Genomic DNA, 22176 nt, shown 5'->3' on the forward strand with positions numbered 1-22176 from the left:
AGATGCTGCAGCCAGAATCAACATGTGAGCTTTCATATCCTGTAAGGAAAGTAATTGGTGTTTCCTTTAGAGTACTCCACTGATTCTGGTAAAATAATTTTAATCTTTGCCTCTGCAAAAAAAAAATTCTGAAACTACATGCCTGGTGAAAATACACAGTCTCTCCAAGTAGTAGGTATTGTTCAAAATCTGCACAGTGAAGAACACGGACAGCCAAGAGATGTTTTAGTTCAAGACTTGATCAAAGAAGGTTTACCTGCTCCTGGGAACACAAAGAGCGTAGCTCGTCCCCTCCCTCACATGGATGCATAATTCTGATGTGTGTATCTGCTACCCCAATGCTCACTTCTACCAATGAATCTTTCTGCAAAGGGAAAGATTGGACTGGGACATTTCTGGTCCCTTTTTCTGTTGATCTTTTTTCCTTTTCCTCAATTCAGGTATTGCTAAAACACTGTGACATGCTTGGAGCCACTCAACTTCAGCTGAAACATCTTCTGCAGACTCACAGAAAATACTTATTTGATACCTACTGTTCACATCATTTCAATGAGTAACATGAAAATACCTGTATCCTGCACAAAAGGTACCTGGCAGTTCCTTTCTATCTATATAAATTACATTCTTCAAAGCCTTTTCTATAATCAAAGGTAAAAAGAAAGAAAGAGCATAGGTGGCAAGATTTGCACACACTGCAATGCACAAACTAGAAAGACAAAAACTGATTAGCAGAATCTTGTCAGAAAGCCAAAAACAGCAACAGAAGTTTAACAAATGCTAAAGTAAAATTAACCTGTGATTCTATACAACCTTTCAAAATCTACTGTAAGCAACTAAAGAACTACTGTGATAAAAGCATTTCCTGAAAAATCGTCAAACACTGTCAATCTCTGTCAACACCATGTCCAGAAATGGGTACTGCTGTGCTCTCTCCCTCCTCCCTCACAGTCCCAATGGGCCAAAGAACTGCTTCCCTCCCACTGCCTTGACCACACATATGTTGAAAGATGCCCAAGATTCTGTTTAGTTTCGTTCTCTCATCTTCTCATAAATACCTATAGCAATAAACTCTAAGGGATGGGTCACTGTTTCACCACAATTACAGCAGTCACCATCAGTCTGGACCAACCCCTGTGGCTCCTTCCCCAATACCCCAAGTTTACAAGAATTAGAGAGAAACACTTTCTGCTTCCTGAAAGGGGAACTGTTGCACAGGTGAAAGGCAGACTCTCCTCTACACTATTACAACTCATAAGACAATCAACTTTATTTTTGAGGGGCAAGCACATGTATATCCAGTTTGGCTAAGAATGATATCAGGCCCCAAACCATTAACTGATGCTTAACATTTGTGGAGACCTACCTTTCCATCCCCTTCTTGAATGGGGGCAGGGCAGAGGGGGGAGACTGCTGGGGAGTAAAAGTGGGAAGGGAGCTCTTGCTTTTGCCAGTTTACAAGAGAGTATAAATCTATTCCAAGCTCTAAAGATTAAACAGTCAGACTAAATGATAAACTTAGCTCATTCTGCCGGCACGGGTGAGAAATCAGTGAGGAAAAAAAGATTTAGCAACAAAAGAGAACAGAATATACTGTCCAAGCCATAATATGCAAAGCCACTTCTATGCAGTTCTTTAATTTAGCTCCTGGCTAATCGTTTTCCATCTGCCATCCCCATAATCTTTAGGAAGAAAAAGAGGGAGGACCTTAAATGAGCCATAATGCATTTTCCTCCTGTTGGCAAGATGAAAATCCAGCTCTCCTCTCTCACAGAAGGGAGAGAGAAAGGGAAATATATTTCCAGTTCATAGATGAAAATTTTAACATTTCCCCTTCTAAAAATTAGAGATGTAAAAGAAAAGACTTATTTTAAAAAAAACTTATTTTCTCCTGGAATTGCTGATGGGTTTTTTTTTAGCATTATTCACTTCCTTTTATCATTCTTCTGGGGGAAGGAAAGGGAAGAGATGAGCGTTATTCATGATTTTGACAGCACTTCATATACAATCAATTTCAGTCTTTTCTTGCAGTTCTTGATTCATAAAGCAGCATTATGGCATCATTCTTGTGCATTAGTTTGGAAGAGAAAAGAGAAGACTGCAGACACGGCTTGTTCCTTGCCTATGGCTCCAAGAATGACATGTTTCCCAATAACGGAAGCTGAGCAGAAAATAGAATTGAAGTGGTAGTAGACAGGTGAGTGCTCAACAAGGAATACCACTGACATACTGTGCCTACACCAGGGACCCACAGGCACATATAGAGATAATCAGAGGGATCTATATAACAAAGTAGGTGTGGGTGCAGAGAAAAAGCCATGTAACTTCATTCAGTTACTCAATATTTCCATACCACAAAGGTTTTCTGTATTTTTCACGGGTTGAAAATTAAACTCTTGGAAATTCATCATCAGGTTTTATCTCTACCATGTTACAGACAGGGTTAATAACATGTCTCTTATGATATTCATTTATCCTATAATAAACTACCTATGCTTCGTTTTATCATGTTTAAAAATTGCACTTTCCTCAAATTTCTTTATTCCATCTCTGTATGTTCTTGATTTGTTTATTCCCATCTTGACATTCATTTATTCCCTAACTCCCTTATCTCTTCCCCACTCAAAAAAACACAGAACACCACAAATGCATACATCTTTGTGTCCCTTTTCCTGACCATCTCCTTGATGCCTCCTTTCCTTTTTCCTTTCATTTTATGACTCATCTCCATGGAGGAAGAGCTACCCCCCCACAAAATGAGAGGCTTCTGGAAATGTTTCTCACCTCTGAAAAGAGAGCTTCCAGGAAAATCACTTTTATTAACACTTCCTCCACCAAAGGAACTCCATGGTCTGTTCTTCTGCCATACACGAAGAGGCAGCAGGGAAAAACTTCCTTGTGAATGGCTTACTTAAGACAACTTACTGTATCAAAAGTAGAGATAACCACCAGTGATGCTACAGTTCATCTTATTATTGGTGAATTGACCAAAAAAAAAAGAGTGATAAAGCAGTAGCAAGTATGAAAAGGGGCAATCTTGCCATACCAGCACACCAGAAAAAGGGCTGGTATTACACTCATTCGTCCTTCAGCAACTCCTCCTCACTTTTGCCTCACATGGCCACCAAATGACTTCAGTGGTACTTTTTGTAGCAGTTGAGACAGTTCTGCTCAACGAAACAGTTCTGCTCTTCCCTTTTCAGTTCCCCTTCAGCCCAGTCACAAAGGACTCAGTTCCTAAAGGCTTCTCTCAGAGTCCCACAGCAGACTGACTGTCCACAATCAAACTGACTCTACACAGCATTTAGTTTCCTCAGTTTCTACTGAATTGCCCAAAGTCATACAAAAAAGAAACAGTTTTTCCCCAGACCGATTCAGTCTTGGAGCTTGCTTTTTCCTGTAAGTGCTGAAAAATTAAATTCTGGTGCTAACTTGTAGATCTGTCTGTCTACACGCCTTTTCTTTCTATAGTGTGGATTTTTGAGGTCTGGGATTTAAATCTTTTTTTTTTATAAAACTCAGTAATGGAGTTCTTCATGTTTTACGTAAATGGCAGGTAACAGTAATTTCCAACTATTTACTGGGTTTTCCCCTCCCGCCCTCATTAAAAGATTTTTTTAACCACACATTTCATTTTCACAAATTCTTTCAGCAATTATTTCTCCTAATGTTACATTGTGGCAATGGGAAAAACTATTCTAAACTTCAAAATTGAGACAGCTTTCCAGAGCTGGCTGTATATTCTAACCCCACTTTATTCCATGTTGACATCCCGTAGCCTCATTGCTGGAAATGTGCTCCCTACAGGTTTCCCAATGGGAATTTAACTGCATCTACAACAGTTTACACCCTTGCCCAGTTTGTCTTAGACTGCCTACACATGAACTATAAAAACAAAACATAAAATGCCACTTGACACTTACTTCCAGACCAAATGGCCCAAGTGAGGTTATATTCCAGAATTAATTCCGATTATGCTTCTGGGAGCACAGTGAGTATCAGCAGAATATCCGTTCTGCCTTGCAAGTTAAAGATGAATTCCCATCCATTTCTTGACTTTTAAGAACTAAATTTAGCCCTTGAACACTTCCAGGTCACATAGATTTGGGATATGAATTAAATTTTAAATCTGTAACACTTTTTCCTGAGTGACAAGAGCTGAACGAGGCTAATGAGACAAAGAGAATAAAGCCAACACTCAGTCCAGTTCACTGAGGGCAACTGTAGAAAGCTCTCTTTGCATGGAAGCAACAGTAAAAGTGATTCCACAACTGTATTCAATGCTCCTCCACCACCAAAACAAATCAATCTGTACCTTTTATTGATATTTAGGGCTACCAAAGAAACCCAGAGCCAGCGCCAAGCATAAACCCATAAGCACCGTGCTCTGAGACACGTCAGGCTTGTATTACCCGAAACAAATCCTGGTCAGAGTGGAGGTAACGTTTAGACATTTGCTTTAAAGTGTAGCGTTCCCTCCACCTGTCAGTGCCGGCCGCAGAAGATCCAACCTCGTTAGCATATTACTGACAGGCTGATGAGAAAGCTCCTGTCAGACACTGGCCAGCCGGGTGCTGGAGACGGAGCACACAGCCCCAGCTGACTAGTTAGGGAGAGACTGCAGAGGTACAATTACAGAGGCATATGACAAGCTTACATGCTTGAGTGACTTGAGAACCGATGACATGGCTTTAAACAGCAATCCTTCCTACCTCCGGTCACAAAACAGCAATAAGTCAACTGATGCACTGTTGTAAAATCATGATTTATTCCTTTGCTTTGAATACATGAGAGTGTGGTATGATGTTCTGGTAGACTACCACAGCAGGTGCACTTGGGGCCAAAACATCTAGGGCCTGCCTCCAGCATGCATAAAGTCAGTGCTGTAGCTCAGCCTTCCTGGAAAAGCCAACCCCAGCCCTTCAATAATTTATAGAAAGACTGAACTAAAAAATTATTTGTACTGAAACTCATACAGCTCCATGCAACTAATAAGAATACATGCAGATGCACTGGCGTGCGAGGAAACAGTACAGTGCAAGAACATACAGCCTGACATTTAGGAAAGGTTTTCCTTTCGCTGCTAAAGTGAAATAACTAACAGCCACCTCTGTGAATAGATCAATCCCTTTGTTTCATTCATCCTCTTGCTTAATCCAAAGCCACATAATTTGTTTCTCTTTCATAGTTTACCATTCAAAAGCCACAAATGGTAATTTTTGCTACAAACAGATCTTACAGAGAATAATTCTCAGGCTAGCTGAAGCCATCTCACACTAACACTAAGCCTGAAGCAAGCTGTGAGGTTGGTGATAATCACATTATTAAAATGGTTGGAAAGTTAAGCTTATAAAAGAATCAAGTTAGGGCAAATAATGACCAGAAGTCGCAACAAAATGGAGTGGGGAAGTTTCCACTTGTATCTTGGTAGTAATTGGAAGGACTAGCAAACAAATATCTACATCAAAGGAATTTTTAAAGGGGATAAACCCACAGAAAATCAATTTAAAGGAAGATGCAAGGAAAACACAACAACTGCAAAAATCTGAAGATAAAACAAAGCCTGCTTGGCTGAAATAAATAAGCTGAGACACCCTCAAGATGGGTTTTTTCCTGATGGTTTTTTTGTTGTTTTTTTTTTTTTTTTTTTAATTAAAAAACTCTACTCAGCAACTGAAAATAGACAACCTTCTTTTCTTTTGTTTTTTCCTCAACAGTAAATCCTTTTAAATATAGCATCACTTTTTGCTCCCTTTTTTCCATACTTGGACTATATTCCTTTACACTTGAACATAACGACAGTATGAAATTAATAGGGCAAAAATGGTAGACAAAGAATTCCTGAACATAAGTAAGTGCAGTTTTCCATTCCTGGCCCCCACACGAAGGGCAAGGAGAAAGTGAGCAAGGCCTTGAATTATGCCTTTTGTTATCAGTCAGTGCCCTGAGATAGTGAACCAAAACAGAGCTGATATCTTGAAGGTGACATCACAAGCCAGTCTTCATGAACTGACATAAACACTCGATATTCAGTTAACCCCAAAGATAAGACACAAGTCCCTTAACAGAAAGTTATGCTTGATTGCACTATTTTTGAACAAGGAATCTTTTCTAGTATCAAGCTGTAATTTAGGAATATTAAAACAGGAACTTTGCAACAGAAAGTACCAGTCTGCTGTGTTTTGTATACAACAGTAAAACAGCACAAAGCTTGCAAAGGCTGATGTCCAAATTCACTCCATTTGCTACTGTATTACATCAAGCAATCCCCATGTTAAGTAAGAAATATCTTTTGCCAAAAACACACTTAATCATTCTTGGCAATTCAATTAAATTCTTAGAGGCAATACTGGAAAGTGTTTCATTAACTTTTTAAACTATATTGCTCTGTAAAGAAGCAAGCCATGCATCACCCCTGCTCTGTTCACGAAAGAGATGAGCAGGCAGCACTTCTGTGAACTGCAGCTCTTAATAAGCCGGGTATACTCTTCTGTTTTATCAGAACTCACTAGTACAAGTGAAAATTAACCAATCCTGTATCAAAAGTGGATCTAGCATGATGTGGCAATATGACTTAAGTAGGCTGGAAAAAAGCTAAGCTGACGTGCTCTCTTGGTTTGGATTTGACCTGCAAGCTACTATTTACAGTCACAGCTTGGGGGCACTCTCCAGGACATCCAAACACCACTACAAACATCTGGAAAGTGACATAAATTATTTTCAAGTGAAGACACCAGCAAGATGGCTATTAATTTATTAAAAGGTTAGGAACAGCCAAAGTGTAAACAAAGTGGAAGTTTCTCACAACCAAAATATTCTATCTGTTGTTGTGTAATGACTTCCAAAGAGAAATTTGATCATTTAAATAAGGTGATCTAGATCAGCAGAGACTAATTCTGGTACTTCCTCTTCTCTTGTCACATCATAGCAATAGAGACCAGCTGAGATGTTCAGCCTAACAAAAACAAGTCCTAAGCAGATCCAAATGTAGGGTGATTCTAAATCGTGTCAAGCAGACGGACACGTGCTCACCTGCAGAATGAATCTTTCACAGGCTCAGAGCTGCCATCACAACTCCTATCTCTTCTCTTCTGGAGCAGTAAAACAGGGCTGACTGGGGCACCATTGGAGCTGAGGTTTTTTAATGGTGTAATTTTTTTTCCTTTTTTTTTCCCTTCAAATACAGCAAGCTGTGTTTCAGACTGGCAAAGTGAAAAAAATTCTGACTCCAGAGTTTTGCTGCCACGTGTGAGCTTCTGCTAAGACAGGTTCTTTGAAAGGGCTTTCCCTTCAATATCTATTTGCCCATTCAGGTCTTACTACTATGTTGTAATGCACAATTCCTCCCCTATCCATTTCAGGAAGGGGAGGGGAGCATGGAGAAGGGGGAAAAAAAAACCCATAATAAAATATGGAAATTTCCTAAGGAAAAGAAAAATGTTTGGTGGTTAAAAAACCTATCATAGACTAGTAATGTGAAGATTTTATAAATTAATTTGGTGTTTATTTTGCTGGTTTTTAGTTGTTCAATCAGCCTCTGCAAACCGCACGTTTGCTTCACTCCAGTTCCCAGGACTGACTCAGCTGCACACCCTGCAGAGCACTGGGAAAGGGCTGCCTTTGTGCACTGCCCCAACTGCAGTGCTGGTCACAGACCCAGGGACCCAACAGTGTGCTGTTTAAAAAAATAATAAGGCAATGAAATATTTCCTACTGCATCTAGAACTGTAAAACCTGTCAGCCTTTTATGGCAATTCTGAAACTTCTCCATCTTCAATTTACTTTTGACCCAAAAAAACTGAAAGGACATTTATCCACTATTTATAATCAAAGAATTCTCACTCATTACAGCACCTGTAAGTCTTCGAAAACAGTAAATTTTAGTACTATATCCGACCTTACCCATGTGTTCATTTATTTGGGAGTGCAACTAGCAGTGCTCAGAAAGAAAGAATTGATTTTCCACCACGGACAGCATATTAAACAAAATGTTTTATGCAGCATTCTTCAGAAAAATTTAGGTAACGGTGCTTAATAGGCTAAAGATTCTGCTTAAGAATTATACTCTGTGATTAAAACTTGCTTATAAAGCAACCATCTTGTACTGATGCAAAATTGACTTGGGACTATTTTAAAAATAGAGGGGATTTTAAAAATCTGTAAGGTTCTGTGAAGAGGAAAATAAAATAGCATCTGAATATTTAGGTACACCTTCCAAATGAAATGCAACATTCTTTTATTAAGCTGCCTAAGTAGGTATAAGGAAGGAAAAGAAACATTTTAATGTCGACAGTAGCTCAAAACCTTTAATTAAAAAACTGCTATTTGGAGTTGTACATTATTGACAGTCTGAAGAGCTGCTCCAAATCAGAGATATTACAGTGTGCACTCCCAAACCACTCTAACAAAGATGAATCTACCTATTACCAGGTTAGGAGAGCAGCTATTATTAGGGATCCTTGATTTCTTTCAAGTAGCTCCAATGGAATAAGCCACAAGTGAATAATAAAGATCTTATAATAGCCCTTAAGAATTCTTTTTAGGTTAGAAGTCAGAGAAATGAACTCGGGAGAGTTAAAGAACTCTCATCTCCTGATAAGAAAAATAATTAACCTGACTTAATGTACCTGAGTAGGTCTTACATAAATCAGACTTTTGTACTTCAAGAGCCAGACTAAAACCATATATTAGAAGAGTATGTAGATATTGTCTTATAAGTGCACATGGAACATATCTAAAACCACAAAGGTCTGCAGGTCATTTTGTGAAATGTTCGATATATCCTACTTAAAAGGAGATGTGTGAAGTACTTACAGTGCTTAGTTTGCTGGAGGTAATAATGATTCTTCTCTCATGCAACATACTGGCATAAAGTTGCAGCATGTTGTTCACATCCACAGCAACAAAATATTCAGTGAGGTTTCTCTGTATAAATAAAAAAAAACTTAACAATATAGCAACAGTGGTAGCTAAGTGGAACATTTGATATGTATTACTTGTGAATATTTTTGTCTAATTTGTAGGTGGGAAAAAAACCCCCAACCCCAAACTATTAAAGAAATCCCTCTGCACCAAAATTTGTGCACTTTAAAAATAATTAACTGGGTTTTAAAGCAAATGAAAAGTTAACTGTGGTGTAAGTTATTAATATTTTGTTCATTTCATTACACTTGTGACTCAGATTTGCCCTTTCGTATTTTCAAATCCAAAAAAATACGAGATTGGTATTATATCAATATCACCAGATGGTTTTAAAGTGACCATTACTTCCAGCCCAGGAACAGACCTTTCACCACGGTGATAACTGTCCTATCACAGCTACAGCAATAAAACTGCTACTTTGCCAGGCTCTCTCAAAGTCAACACATTTTCTTCCATTTCAAGTACAGCAAAACAGCTTGTTGAACAACACCAAGCTCTTGCTTGAGCTGTGTGTGCCAGGACATCAAACATCCTGCAGAACTGGTGGAAGGTACTGGGTTCTTCCTGCAGCCACCCTTTCCACCCCTCGTAATAATCCCACTGTGGGGTTTAATCAGAAGCAAAGCAGCACCTCCAATTAATAGTTCAGACATCAGAAAAGTGGGGGAAAAAGAGAAAAAGGGTGGGGGGGATCTCTGTGTTCCACTTGAATGTAACTGTTATTTCTGCAGGGCACAGCACCAGAGACACATAAGTTCTGAATAAGCTAAAACAGCTACCAGCAAAATTGCCTGGGAAAACAGCAAATTTCTGTAAACACTGGAGAGCACGTATGAAAATATACTAATACAGCCAATATGCAAAATATTTAATTTCACACATTCATCATCAGATCTGCAAGCAGAACTGCTATTCATATCTTCTCAGGGACAACACTGTTACTGAATGTTCGTGTAGGAGGTCTATCAAGGATAGGCCCCAGTAGAAGGACAGACATCAACACTGGAATTTTACACTAACATTCAATTCCGGCTGCGGCCAACACACAGCAGCAAGATCACCTAGCCCTGAAAAAACAGCCAGGGCAAGATGAGCAGGAAAAGCTTCAGAGTGGGGTGACTTCCTTTTTGGATATATTGCAACATTAAACAACAAAAAAAAAAATTGAAAAGACAAACAAGCATCCAGTGGTCAATCCAGTTTCATGCAAATTCATAAACCCATCATTAATTTCAAGACATGGAGTATTAGAGTTATTCTCAGTCCACACTGCATAAAATTTTGGAAGAGATAAAAACCGGAGATTTAGGGCTACAAACACTCAGTTTCAGGAAAAACCTCGGGTCTTTCAAATGTTACTTTTAAGGGGTTGTCAGAGGCTGATGCACCATGGGAATCTCAGTCCAATTCACCTTGGACACCCTCTGACACCGCAGTTGATAACAGTGTGCTGATTCTGTGCCGAAAAAGCTGTGTTAAAAAACAGTTCACAATCTCGTACAGACCAATTTATCTTGGGGAGACAGTCACAGTTATTTCTTTGTTAGAGCTGAAAAGTTACTGCCTCTGAAATATGTGAACCTTACAAGAAAATCTAAAAAATTCATTTTATTGCTATTATTATTAATTAATTCCTGTAATTACCTCATCTCTGCACTCCTTGCATGTTCTAACTCCTCATTAGTACCTTACTATTTTGATTCATATTGAAAGAATTAGACTTTTATTACTGGAGTAAACAACAATTATAAAAAGGCATCTTAAAATTGTTTAACCTTTCTCGAACCAGTAAAATAAATCTACGCTGGCATCATTGCAGAATCTTTTATCAGCCCCGCACCCAGCTAGATGCTTTCCCATATTTTCCTCAATTTAAGCCCATAACACACCTTCCAGCCTCCAAAACTGTATTTTAGTAGAACATCAAATAATAAGTTAAGAGATGAAAAAAGACAGGCATTCAAAACATTAGGTGAAACAGATGAAAATATGCATTTAAAAACTAAGCCCTGTCCTACCCTAGCAACAACTGTCCTCTCTTTTATCCCTCCATCCAGCAACTTCCCCTGGTTTCTTGAGTTGCACCATGGCCCATACCACCTCCTCAGAGTCCTTCCCAGCAGCACAGATGTTCCTCAGGCCTCCTCCTTGCTACCAGCACCCTCCTGCTCCTCTCCACCCGTGTTTCCCAGCTCTGTGTCCTTCCCTGGCCCATCCCACCCTGCATGCCCCGACACCATCATCCACCAGGAACGAGCTCTGGGGCACTGCATGGTTTGGGGAACCCCCACGGCTTCACTTCTAAAGGAGGTCTCTGTTTGAAAGTGTAAAACCACACACCTGTGCAGCCATAGACAATTCCAGATTTAGAGGCTGGAAGGGGAAGCTCTTTCCTGAATTGCTTTCTAGCTAAAAACGTCACAGAGAACGTGATCTGAGATTTCCCATTTGCAATTTACTCACAGTACCATCCAGGATTTAGCATCTACGGAATGCAAGTCTTCATAAAGAAAAGAAAAAAAAAAACCCCAACAACCAAAAAAAAAAGCCCCAAACCCCCTGTTCTTGGTGCTTGGTCTGCATCCAAGTATACAGCATGTTTTCAAAAAGCCTGAAACAATGCCTTCTTGCACAAAAAATGACTACATATCTTGATGGCTGAATTTGCAGCTGAGTAATGCAGTGTTTAAAGAGCAAGTATTCAAATAAAACACGGGGTGCAGAAGTAGAATTCATTTTATATAAGTAATCCCAGTAAATGCAAAGAAGCCAAGTAACTATGAGCAAAGGGTGGATATAGCAGTGGTCAGAAATGCCCTGTTAATGCTGTAAAAATGGGTTAATGAATGCAACAGTAACTACCAGCTAAAGGTTGCAATAACAGACATCAATCATTTCTAAAAGCAGTCTTAGAAAAAAAAAAAATCTCTTGATAAAAGCAAAAGTTCAGCCTAGCCCAAAATGAGATTAAATAAGAAATGGAATACTTACACTTTCAGGGATGGTTGGCAATCCAGTTATATCAGGAGTAATGAAATACGAGTGCTAATCGATGGGAAAAAACAATTGATAATTTATGCACACAGGGAAAAAAAAATTCTTTCCATAAGAACCCAGCATTTAGGATTTCCAACCCCATCTGTGTTTAAGCAAATAGCCATTTTTCTAATAATATTCTTACTGCTTCTAGACAAAGAATTAAGCAGATCATGACATGAAATGACAAGCTCTGGTTCAGCAAAGCACAAATGCTGGGCTGCAGTTTTGAAATAACACTGAAATTAAGCCAGCTTTAAATGTTGCCATGAGCTTGAGAGTAGCATTGATTAAATTAAGCATTGAATTAAAAATTGCAACAAAAAATGCTACAGAACAAAATGTAAATTTAGAATGGAAAACAAAAACCATCACGAGAAAAATATTTAGAATAGAAATATTATTACTTGATATAAATTTTCTTTCCAAACATCTTTGAATCAAAAATGTGGTAACAAAAATGCAAGATCTGAAGCCTGAGCTTCTGCAATCATTTATAAAATACATAAACAATTTTATGCATCTTAGTTTGAGGCCATCTAGGATATAAATATAAAATTGATTAAACTAAAACCAGATGTAATGTAAATTAACTCTCATTAATCCAATGCTCTTATTAGTTATCAGACATGGATTTAGCTCAGTAATTTTAAGGCATTTCTGCATGTTAGTCTAAATTTTGAAGAAGGAAATAAAATGAGTGCATGTTAAGTAAATAAGATTATTATTGATTTTTTAGCTTTTGTTTTTTACAGAATTTTTATGTTTATTCACTTTTTTGTTTTTACAGTATATTTTTACAATTATAATTAGCAACACAAAGACATAGCCTGTTCTCAAGTCAAACTTGAAAAAGATATACCAAAACAAAGTCTATAAGACTTAAATGTGTCTTGCACTCAAGGAAAAAAAATTAATACTATTAAGTCTGTGTAGGAGACTTATTAAACCAGCTTGATACATTTAATAGAAAATTTTCCCCACAAATTAGGTCATTTGGCAACAGTTAAAATTTAAGAAAAAAATTTGCTTTAAAAAGGCATCCCATAAACATCATACCAATTGCACAATAAATATCACAGGTATTGTTTCACATCAACACAGAAAAAAAAATATGTTTCTCCTCTCAAGAAGAGGAAAATACTGAGATTAGATTCAGACAGAATGCCTCCATTCTTCAGAAGTATACTGAGAACAGAAAATTAGTCCCTATACGTAATAAGATCACAGAATATTTATCAGAAGATTTCTGAGTAATGAAGTTATTAACTTAGAGAAGTAATTATTTCTAATTAACAAAGTAATAATATTTCACTCATTAAACAGAAAAGGAAGCCAGAGCTATAAGAAGCAAAAGCCATTACTGCAGTCATTAACAGTCATAAAGTAGCAAAAATACTGTGGTATGGAGTCCTTGCACATCTTTGTGAACTCCCTTAGGAAGATGAACGACCTTGGAAGAGATACTAAATTAACAGTTGTTGTCCTGTATAAAGTTTTCTCTAAAAAGGACACTGAAGAATGCAAGTTTGGCTCATCAGTTCAAGGGTTTGATTTTTGTAGCAGTTTTTACAAAAGGATTATGATGCACACACGCAGAGCTCTGAAGCTGGATTTAAACAGAAAAGGTACGTTAATATTAGATGGGTCTTTTAGGCCAAAGACAGCAGCAGAATTCCCCAAAGGACAGGTATAAATGAGCCTCAAATCATCAGAGATGTACTACAGCAGGTGATTATTTCTTTAATTATGATAGGTTTTAGATAGTCAGTGCCTTTTAAACTCACCGATACAAGACAAGGCTGTTTTTTCAAAACTTGCTCACTTGTAAAAATCATCTCTTGGTTCTTATGCAAGATGAGAGAAAGATTGAACAGTTGACTTTTGAGTTTTCCAACAAGAAAGGCCAAAGCTGGCTGTACTGCTTGTAATACTCCATGTTTAAAATACTGGCTGAAAATAAGTTTCATTCCTCCTATTCCTCCCCCATTTGAATTCAGACTTAGCTAGCCATCCCAATAACAACAACATAAAAAAGAAAATAAAACAAACAAAAAAAGTGACCTAAATAATTTTTAACCTCAGGTTTCATAGAACAAATGACCACCTCCTAAATTTCAGTTGCAGAGTATTTTTTACTGGGACCTACAGGTGAGAGTAGAACTTGGTCCCTAACTGGACAAAAGCATTTTGGTGTTTCCTGTCCAAAGACTGCTAGGAAACACCACATATCCAGATACTCAATGTAATTTATGCATCTTATGTGCACACAATCCTAAGAACCACTGTGGTCTGCCACCCAAACCCTGCTGCAGCATTCAAGAGCCTTTACCCTGCAGCACATCTGAGTGAATGAAATCTGAACCAGACTGATCCTGGCACAAGGAAAAGCCACCTCAGGACGGCAGTTCTACAATTATTTTTCAGACTGTAATTTAAGTCTGTTACTACTGATGGTTCCAGTCTAGCTTTTCTACAATATCTGAGGATCAAGAAAGGAACATCAGCACAAAAGACTAGAACTCCAAGTGGCAATAAATATTTCCCTGCTCCCTGTGGCATTACAAAAACAGAGATGCCTTTAGGTCCAAGAAGCATTGGGATTCCAGCTGACCCATTCCTCCTCTCTGCTCTGCCCTATCTCAACCCACAGTATTTGCTCGACTGTCCCTGGAGCCAAGAATTTGGCAAGAGGTTTGCATTTCGATAGCCATTGTTCAGCAAGAAAGATTACAAAACTCTTTGATATAACTGGAAAAAAGGCATAATTGAGAAAAAACAATTTCAAAGTCAGACAACATTGAAGTAAAACCAACAAGTATCGACTTCATAGCAAGCAATCTGTCATTCCAGTGTAGCCAGCTGTACTCACCAAGACACCCATGTCCACATTCCCCACAACATTCATTTTGAGGTGGGCAAGTTATAGACAAGATGAACTTTGTGAGAAATACAAGGGAAAATGTATTTAAAACTTCTCTATGTCCCTCTGAACCAGGGAGTTTTGAAGAACATTTTATAAAGCATTTTAGAGTTGCCAAAGTATAATTGGTTGTAATACTATAATTAATGACAGCAAAATATTATTTGAGATGCAGAAGTATTTTTGGCAAAGGTGCTAGGAACTGAAACATTACACTGACAACAGAAAGAAAAAACATATCAACAGAAACAATTCCAACTGCAGCCTCAAATCCAGTTCATTGTTCTGGTGAAAAACAACACACAAGTCTGGAAGGACTTTCAAATACAGTCAATCAGCATTGTACAAAGTGGGAAAATATTAGGTCTCTAGAGCCTAGTGAAAAAACGAGGAATCTGAAATATGAAAATTAAAATAAAGGTAGCATTATGTTAAGCAGCAAGGATCAGTAACTGATGCAACAGAAGTGGTAGACTCCATTTTTCCTGCCTTCATAATAGGGCCAGATGCTTTTCTAGAACCTGCGTTTACTTGAACTGAAGTACAGGGCTTATTTCTAAAATACATGAGCTAAAACTCACAAGAAACCACACAAATAAGGTGAAGACAAATAATCTAATGATATTTCAGTATGCGTGTAAGCGAAGCCTTTACGAAATCACCTCTTTCTGTGTCCTGCAACGTGTGATGGTTCCACCAAGGCCCAGCTATTTGCACACTGTGGCAAGTGCAGTAACTACAGATGCTCTGAACGTGCACAAAGGCTCAGCAGAGATTCTGTGCTGGCTTCACGTTTCACACAAGCTCTACAAATGTGTTTAAACATGCATCCACAAGCTAATTCTGGTTAAAACTTCAGGAACTGTAACAATGGCATATCCACTTCTTGATGTTTCTGCAGCAACACCATCTTGCCCCACTATCACCATCCCATCCCGCATCACAAAAAATTGGAGCACAAAAGCAAAGGAGGCCTAGAAACATTATTTCACTGAGATGTGCTGAAAGTTTCACATAAGAGAGTATACTTCTACTCTTCTTCCTACAGCATTTTTGTATGATTAAGCAAAACTAGGAAAAAGGACGGGAAAGCAGCCAGCTTTCACAGACTTTTGACCAATCCTGAAACTGTACCTACTCAGACTTAAGAGGCAATAAAACTGAGTTAGTGTCTCCTGATGCACAGCAGGAGAAACCAAAATTGTCTACATGAAACAGCTGGAAGCACAAAAAAGTAGTTCTAGCACTGTCAGGTTCCACTGCAGTTTACTTTCTCATCCATAGAGCAGAATTCAAATTTCTGCTTCTTTATGACTACAATTTTTAGAAAACAACATGAGACAGAGACAGACTCTACCCTGCACAGAGGAAAAAAAAAAAAAGTTGTCCAAGCCAGTTAAGGATGGGAAGCAACACAAATTTACTCTTTCAAAGGGCTGAGGAAGTTTCTTTTTCTTTCAACTTTACCTACTATTTCATAGTCAGTAGGAATAAAACAGAAAAAATACTTACCACACTTAAACTGACTAAAGCATTCGCCTTTGGCACAGGATGGTTATACAATGATTCCAACAAATCATTTGAGTCATTTTCCTGTAGAGAATACATTTTAAAGGTAATTAATTAACATAGAAAAACTAATTGCTATTTTCTACGCATCAAACTACATACTGACAAAGAGATACAAAAATTTAATAACCAAAACAATTGTAATTCATAGTGAAGTATTTAAATATTAAGTATAACATTCAGGCCAGCTTTCTATCTCATAAAATGATTGTATCTGCAAGTTAAGTCAATCTCTTACATGTTTCCTCACTCACTCCTTAAGGGACTCACATCATTTGCAACTGAAAACTGGGGTACCATGTCTAGCTGGTCTGTATATCCTGGACATCATCTTCCTAAAACTGTTAGCCATGATATATGTTTATCTAAAATTTTATTAAATATATCTCATCAAAACACATAAAACGGTTAATAAGGTTTACTAAAATGTACTTGCAGCTACCTTGTTTAACTGGGATCTGTCCCTTTGGTCTCTGGAAGGGATATTTACTTAGGAAAGAGAAGTGATAGGAGCTTTTGTTGGTTTGGGGTTTTCATTCAGTTTAGGGGTTTTGTTCACAGAAATGAAACTCTTTATGTTGCCAAAGTAAAACTACAAGTATCAGTGAGAAGCCAGGGACAGCTTTTAAACAAATTGTTTTCAGTTTACAGAAAGCTTCTGCCTCTCCCTGTAAGAAGAGGATGCTACTGGACCTCACAGCTGTGAACAAGGTTTGGGTCCAGCTTTAGGTCAGATAACAGTGCCTGGGTCAGGAGGGAGCAGCATCCTCCCACAGCCTCCTCAGCACAGGTATGGCTCCAGGCAGGGGAACAAACTGCTTCCCTGCATGCTGCAACTCTCTGACCTACCAAAGCAGCTGCCTCACCACATAAAACAACAAACCCTGCTACCCAAATTGCTCAAAGTAATAACTGCAATGCCAGCACTGGTGACCAAGAAAATCCCTATCCCCTTCTCTCAAATACAACCTTAGTAACAGTTTTCTCTACTACAGTGAAATATGGACCAAAACCAAGGTCTAATTATAGCATCTGTAAGATTTTATATATATTCCACTTCATTGAATCACACAGCTAAAACCAAACTTTCCTATTTATCTTTTTACATAAAGTATCATCATTCTCTATAGTTCCTTTACTATAATGCACAACTGTTGCTTATTCTATACATCATGTATTTTTGAGATGTCAGCTTTTCCAGTATACAGCATATGGCAAAATATTGATGCTTTTTTTTTTAATTGAAATCTAATACAGTAATATAAAGCAGAAAGGTATAGCTTTAATGTTCTCAGTAAAGACAGATGCCAGTAGCCCCTTTGCTGCGTAATCTTGGAATACCTCTAATTGCTCATGAATATGCAAACTAAACTATCACGATTCTTCACCAAATGCTGCAAGAAATTTTGTCTCGCTACTTGAGATGTCAGAATTACGAGAGGTAGTTTTTAGTTAATACGAAGGGTGAAACAGTACATCATATTTTATACAGCTCTGAACAAAAGTGTTTGCAGCTGATATTCAGATAGTTCCAGAGAGCTACAGTTTACAATCAATACGTCATGCAGCTCTCCAGTGATGTGACACGACTCACACTTCACACAGGACCTGTTTATGCTGAGACTGACACATTATAAAGGTATATTTTCAGCAGCTTTTTTAGAATAATGTGGGATTCAAGTGACTGTGGAAGCTGTGTGTTCAGATTCTTTGAATTTCAGTAAGAGGAATAAAACTTACTTCTAAATCCTACTAAAACCTTAAACTTTTAGACAGTATAGAATCCCTTTACAGTATTTGAAATGATGACTAATATTTCAAGGAAAACATTTTACACAAAGAACTAGAATATGTAAAATTACCTGCTCTTTAGCCAAATAATCTGCCAGCGTATTTAGGAGCTTGTAGTATACCTCAAACCATGGTAGGTAACTAAAACAGGAGGAAAACAGTGTTTTAATAAAATAGCCATGTATTTTTTCAGTGCTTATAAGATACTGTGATGATTGATCTGACTTGCACATTTTTATAACATCTCTACATATAAATAAAAAGCATATCAAACTTTTTCCCAGAAATTCAATGGTACATCACTGATAGACAGCATAGATAGATGGTTTCTTTATGCTGGAGACCTGCATGAAGTTCCATTAAGGGCAGATTAACTCATAATACTCAGAGTTCTTAGTATTTTCAAGGCACCAAAAAAACATTTGGGACATTTTCTAATCTCATTCCTACTATCATTAAATGTTACAGATTTCAGTAGTTACTTGCAATTTTGAAATTCTACATCTTCCTATGCCCAGTGAACTGAAAGACCTGCTGCTTCCCTGGAGAATGAAAAACAACTTTGGGCAGACCAGGTAGCCCCTACTTGACAAGTGGTGCAATGTTTTGCAATAGTAGAGATGTCACATTATATGTAAGAATATTGGTTCCCCTATAAAGTCATTTCTATAGATAAAATTAACTTCCAAAAAAAATAAAAATATTCACCAATATTGCAAACACAAGCACATTAATACATCTACATTTAAGAGACTTTTAACACAAGTCAGCAGCTCATGAGCACAATACTCTCACCGAGTTAAACAGAATCCAAGACAAATAAGACACAACTGAAGAGTGTAAGACAAGAAACTCAAACACAGTGGTATCAGTTCCAATTTGTCATCTTCTAAAGAAGTTACCTTTAACAGTGATTTCATCAGGGACCACACACTACAGAACTTTCCACCATCAGTATTTCAGATACTAAGTCTGATAAACTAAATAATAACAATATAAATCATGCCTTATTTACAAGTTACACCTCATGTTTGTTAGAATTTTATCACAAACATTACTGAATAGGTAACATTACAAACAATGTTAGTTGTTTGATATTACAGGGGTGAGCTGGAAAGGAAATAGTGCCTGAAAGGTTTACAGAACATTTCATACCCATATATAACACTACTACAGACTTCATTCCTCAATGCAGCGTAAATCCACAAGCATGTATTTCTTAAAGGCTTTAGTGCACGCTGAGGACAGACCTTAAACTTCAAATTTATATATTCCAGGAAATATGCTAACTGCAACTGCAAAGCCCGGTGTGCAGTACTGAAATGTTTTCCCTTGCAGGAAAAGGAAAGCTGTGAGGGGAAACTCTGGCTGGTAGAGAAGCCAAGCACTGCTTTGTGCAGTGAGTCCAGTGAAGGGTTATGTCTTCTTTGTAACACCTCTGTTCTCAGTACGCAGCTGGCAAGGCTTTAGAAACAGATCCTGATTCATAGGGTAAAGAAAAAGCACAGCAGAAACCCAAACACAGTTATAGTTAATACACTTTCCAGCAGTCTTTGCTGTCTTTATAAATGCTTAACTACTGGCTCCTAAAAAAAAAAGCAAACCCCCAAAAACCGCCAAAAAACCCCCAAAATCAAAAACACCAAAACAAACAAAAAAAAAAAAAAACCAACGCAGAAAAACCCAAAACAAATAAACTCCACAAAAATCCACCATGAATTTACTCTTGCCAAGCCAAAGATACAAAGGCGATGATTTAATTATTTCTTTTAAATCCACCATATTAATGTCTTTATCACACTTTACCATACATTGTGCTGGCTATTAATCGAAACAACATCAACCTCCTACTGCTCACCGACATTTTTAATGTGCGGTATTGCTGACAGTGGTTAAGGTGTGACGTTATTACATTTTTTTTTCAATATATTCTTAATATAATTATAAAATTTACTTTAGTGCACCTTTGTAAGGCCACTCACTGCTTACAGGTGTGAACATTCCATGCTCTCATAAAACACCCACCATATCAGCACCTAAAACATCTGATCTTTGAGCATTCTTTCACCTAGGACCCCTGTTCTATTATCTTCTCAAATCATGCTAACCTGGTTTTACACATCACTGAAACAGCAGAGGCAAACAGAAATAATTGTTCACTGCAGTGTTCAGAGTTTCTGCAAATGTCAGAGCTGTGGAACAGCTTCACAACCTGGAATTACAGCAGGGACTGCAACACTGCGCTAGCATTTTGTCAAAGTCAAGGTTCAAGGTAGGTATAAATCACAAATTATTTCTATAACACTGCAGACACAAATGGGTAAAACTACCTAAAGGCCTTCCAGTCTCTTGCTATCACCTCTGTGTTAACAGTATACATGACCCCAGCACATTTTGCTGTAGAATACTTCAAAATCTCATCTGATCATCTATTTTTGATAATGAACACTTATGAACAGCATTCTATAAAAAATAAATTCTCTTATGTCAATAAAATATCAACTATACTTATTTTCTATATGCATGATCTCAGCTCCGCTATTACTGAGAAAAGAAAAATTAAATGCAATTTTTAAGCATTTAAAAAGGTCAAATTAATTATTTGAAATTAATGAACCCTAACAGGAAGTCAAGGGAGATTTTTATTTCATACAGCAAGACATGCTGACCAGAGTACTTGCACAGAAATTTCTTCCCTTAGCAACACCAGGTTGATGATATACTTCCATGTGTTTGTCGAACAAAATCGCTAAGAAAAACATCCTACTTGACCACAGTTTATGAAAGTCAGTGTCCTTTATGAGCTGAAAGAATGGTAAAAGAATTGCTTTAAGCCTAACCACAGACACAAGGTTAATATCATTTCAACATGTCTCTTAAACCTGAAAAAATAAGGAAATCAAAACAAGTACTCCATTACATTATATAGCATGAAACCAAAGGCTGCCAGAACCTGTCCTCTGCTTCTTTTCTAGATAATCCTCAGTTCTTCGGTAGCACGCCCTAATTGCAAAAGCTTTTGTCAATATTTCTAATTAAAATGTTCTTCAACAAAATATTACAAAGATCCACTAGAAAGCAAAAAAGTTTCCTTTGTATTTTTCTTTTATGTATTTGCTATTTGTAATTAATTCAGCAGAATAAAGAATCGTTATACCTGTTTTTTTCATAAACAATAAAGAGTGGATTTGAATGTGTGCATATACAATGCATCTCTGCATTCAAAAGTAAACACAGTTGTGTTTGTTCATAATAAAGACACCATCAGGTGGGCTTTAGATTCCCAACTCAAAGACCAAGTACAAGCTCTTTGCAATTTGTTAAATCATCAAGGCTGTCAAGCAACACTTTTATCCTCTTTTATCATAGGCTAATTTTGGAAGCATGTTTGTTAATAATCCCATTTATTGATTTGGACTACTCTAGTAAACAGATTTATTCGTAGGTAAACACTTGATTGATACGGGCTTTACATCTTTATCCAGTATATCATATTGAACGAAGAATTGTATATGGAATCACTGAATCTTGTAGGTTGGAAAAGACCAGAGTCCAACCATCAACTCAGCATCACCAAATCTACCAGCAAACCACATCCCAAACACCACATCTACCTGGTCTTTTAAATCCCTCCAGGGATGGTGAATCCACCACCTCTCTGGGAAGCCTGTTCCAGTGCTCAACAACCCTTTCCAATGAAGAAACTACTCCTAACATCCAATCTAAACCTCCAGTGGTACAACTTGAGGCCATTTTCTCTTGTCCCATGACTTACTATCCAGGAGAGAGTCCGACACCTACTAGCAACAATCTCTTTTCAGGTGGTTATAAAGAGCTGTAAGGTCTCCCCTAAGTCTCCTTTTCTCCAGGATAAACACCCCCCAGCTCCCTCAGCTGCTCCTCATCCAGACTTGTGCTCCAGACCCTTCCCTAGCTCT

General features: G+C 37.7%; 1 protein-coding gene across 2 annotated transcripts in view; it reads right to left on the bottom strand.

Annotated features, from left to right (window-relative positions):
* The window catches only part of DENND1B (DENN domain containing 1B), a 145728-nt gene that overhangs the window by 54999 nt on the left and 68553 nt on the right, over positions 1–22176 (bottom strand). Inside the window, exons 6-10 of one of the 2 annotated variants that reach the window (XM_066192280.1) lie at positions 18310–18379; positions 16391–16471; positions 13743–13802; positions 11911–11964; positions 8812–8922 (exon numbers count right to left, since the gene is read on the bottom strand). In XM_066192280.1, coding sequence (XP_066048377.1) covers positions 8812–8922; positions 11911–11964; positions 13743–13802; positions 16391–16471; positions 18310–18379 — 376 coding nt within the window. The remainder of the gene's footprint in view (positions 1–8811; positions 8923–11910; positions 11965–13742; positions 13803–16390; positions 16472–18309; positions 18380–22176) is intronic. The other variant, XM_066192282.1, reaches the window with a different exon arrangement.

Source organism: Chamaea fasciata, unplaced genomic scaffold, assembly GCF_029207755.1.
Source record: "Chamaea fasciata isolate MVZ Bird 193981 ecotype frontalis unplaced genomic scaffold, bChaFas1.0.hap1 SCAF_10, whole genome shotgun sequence".
Classification (NCBI taxonomy): domain Eukaryota; kingdom Metazoa; phylum Chordata; class Aves; order Passeriformes; family Sylviidae; genus Chamaea; species Chamaea fasciata.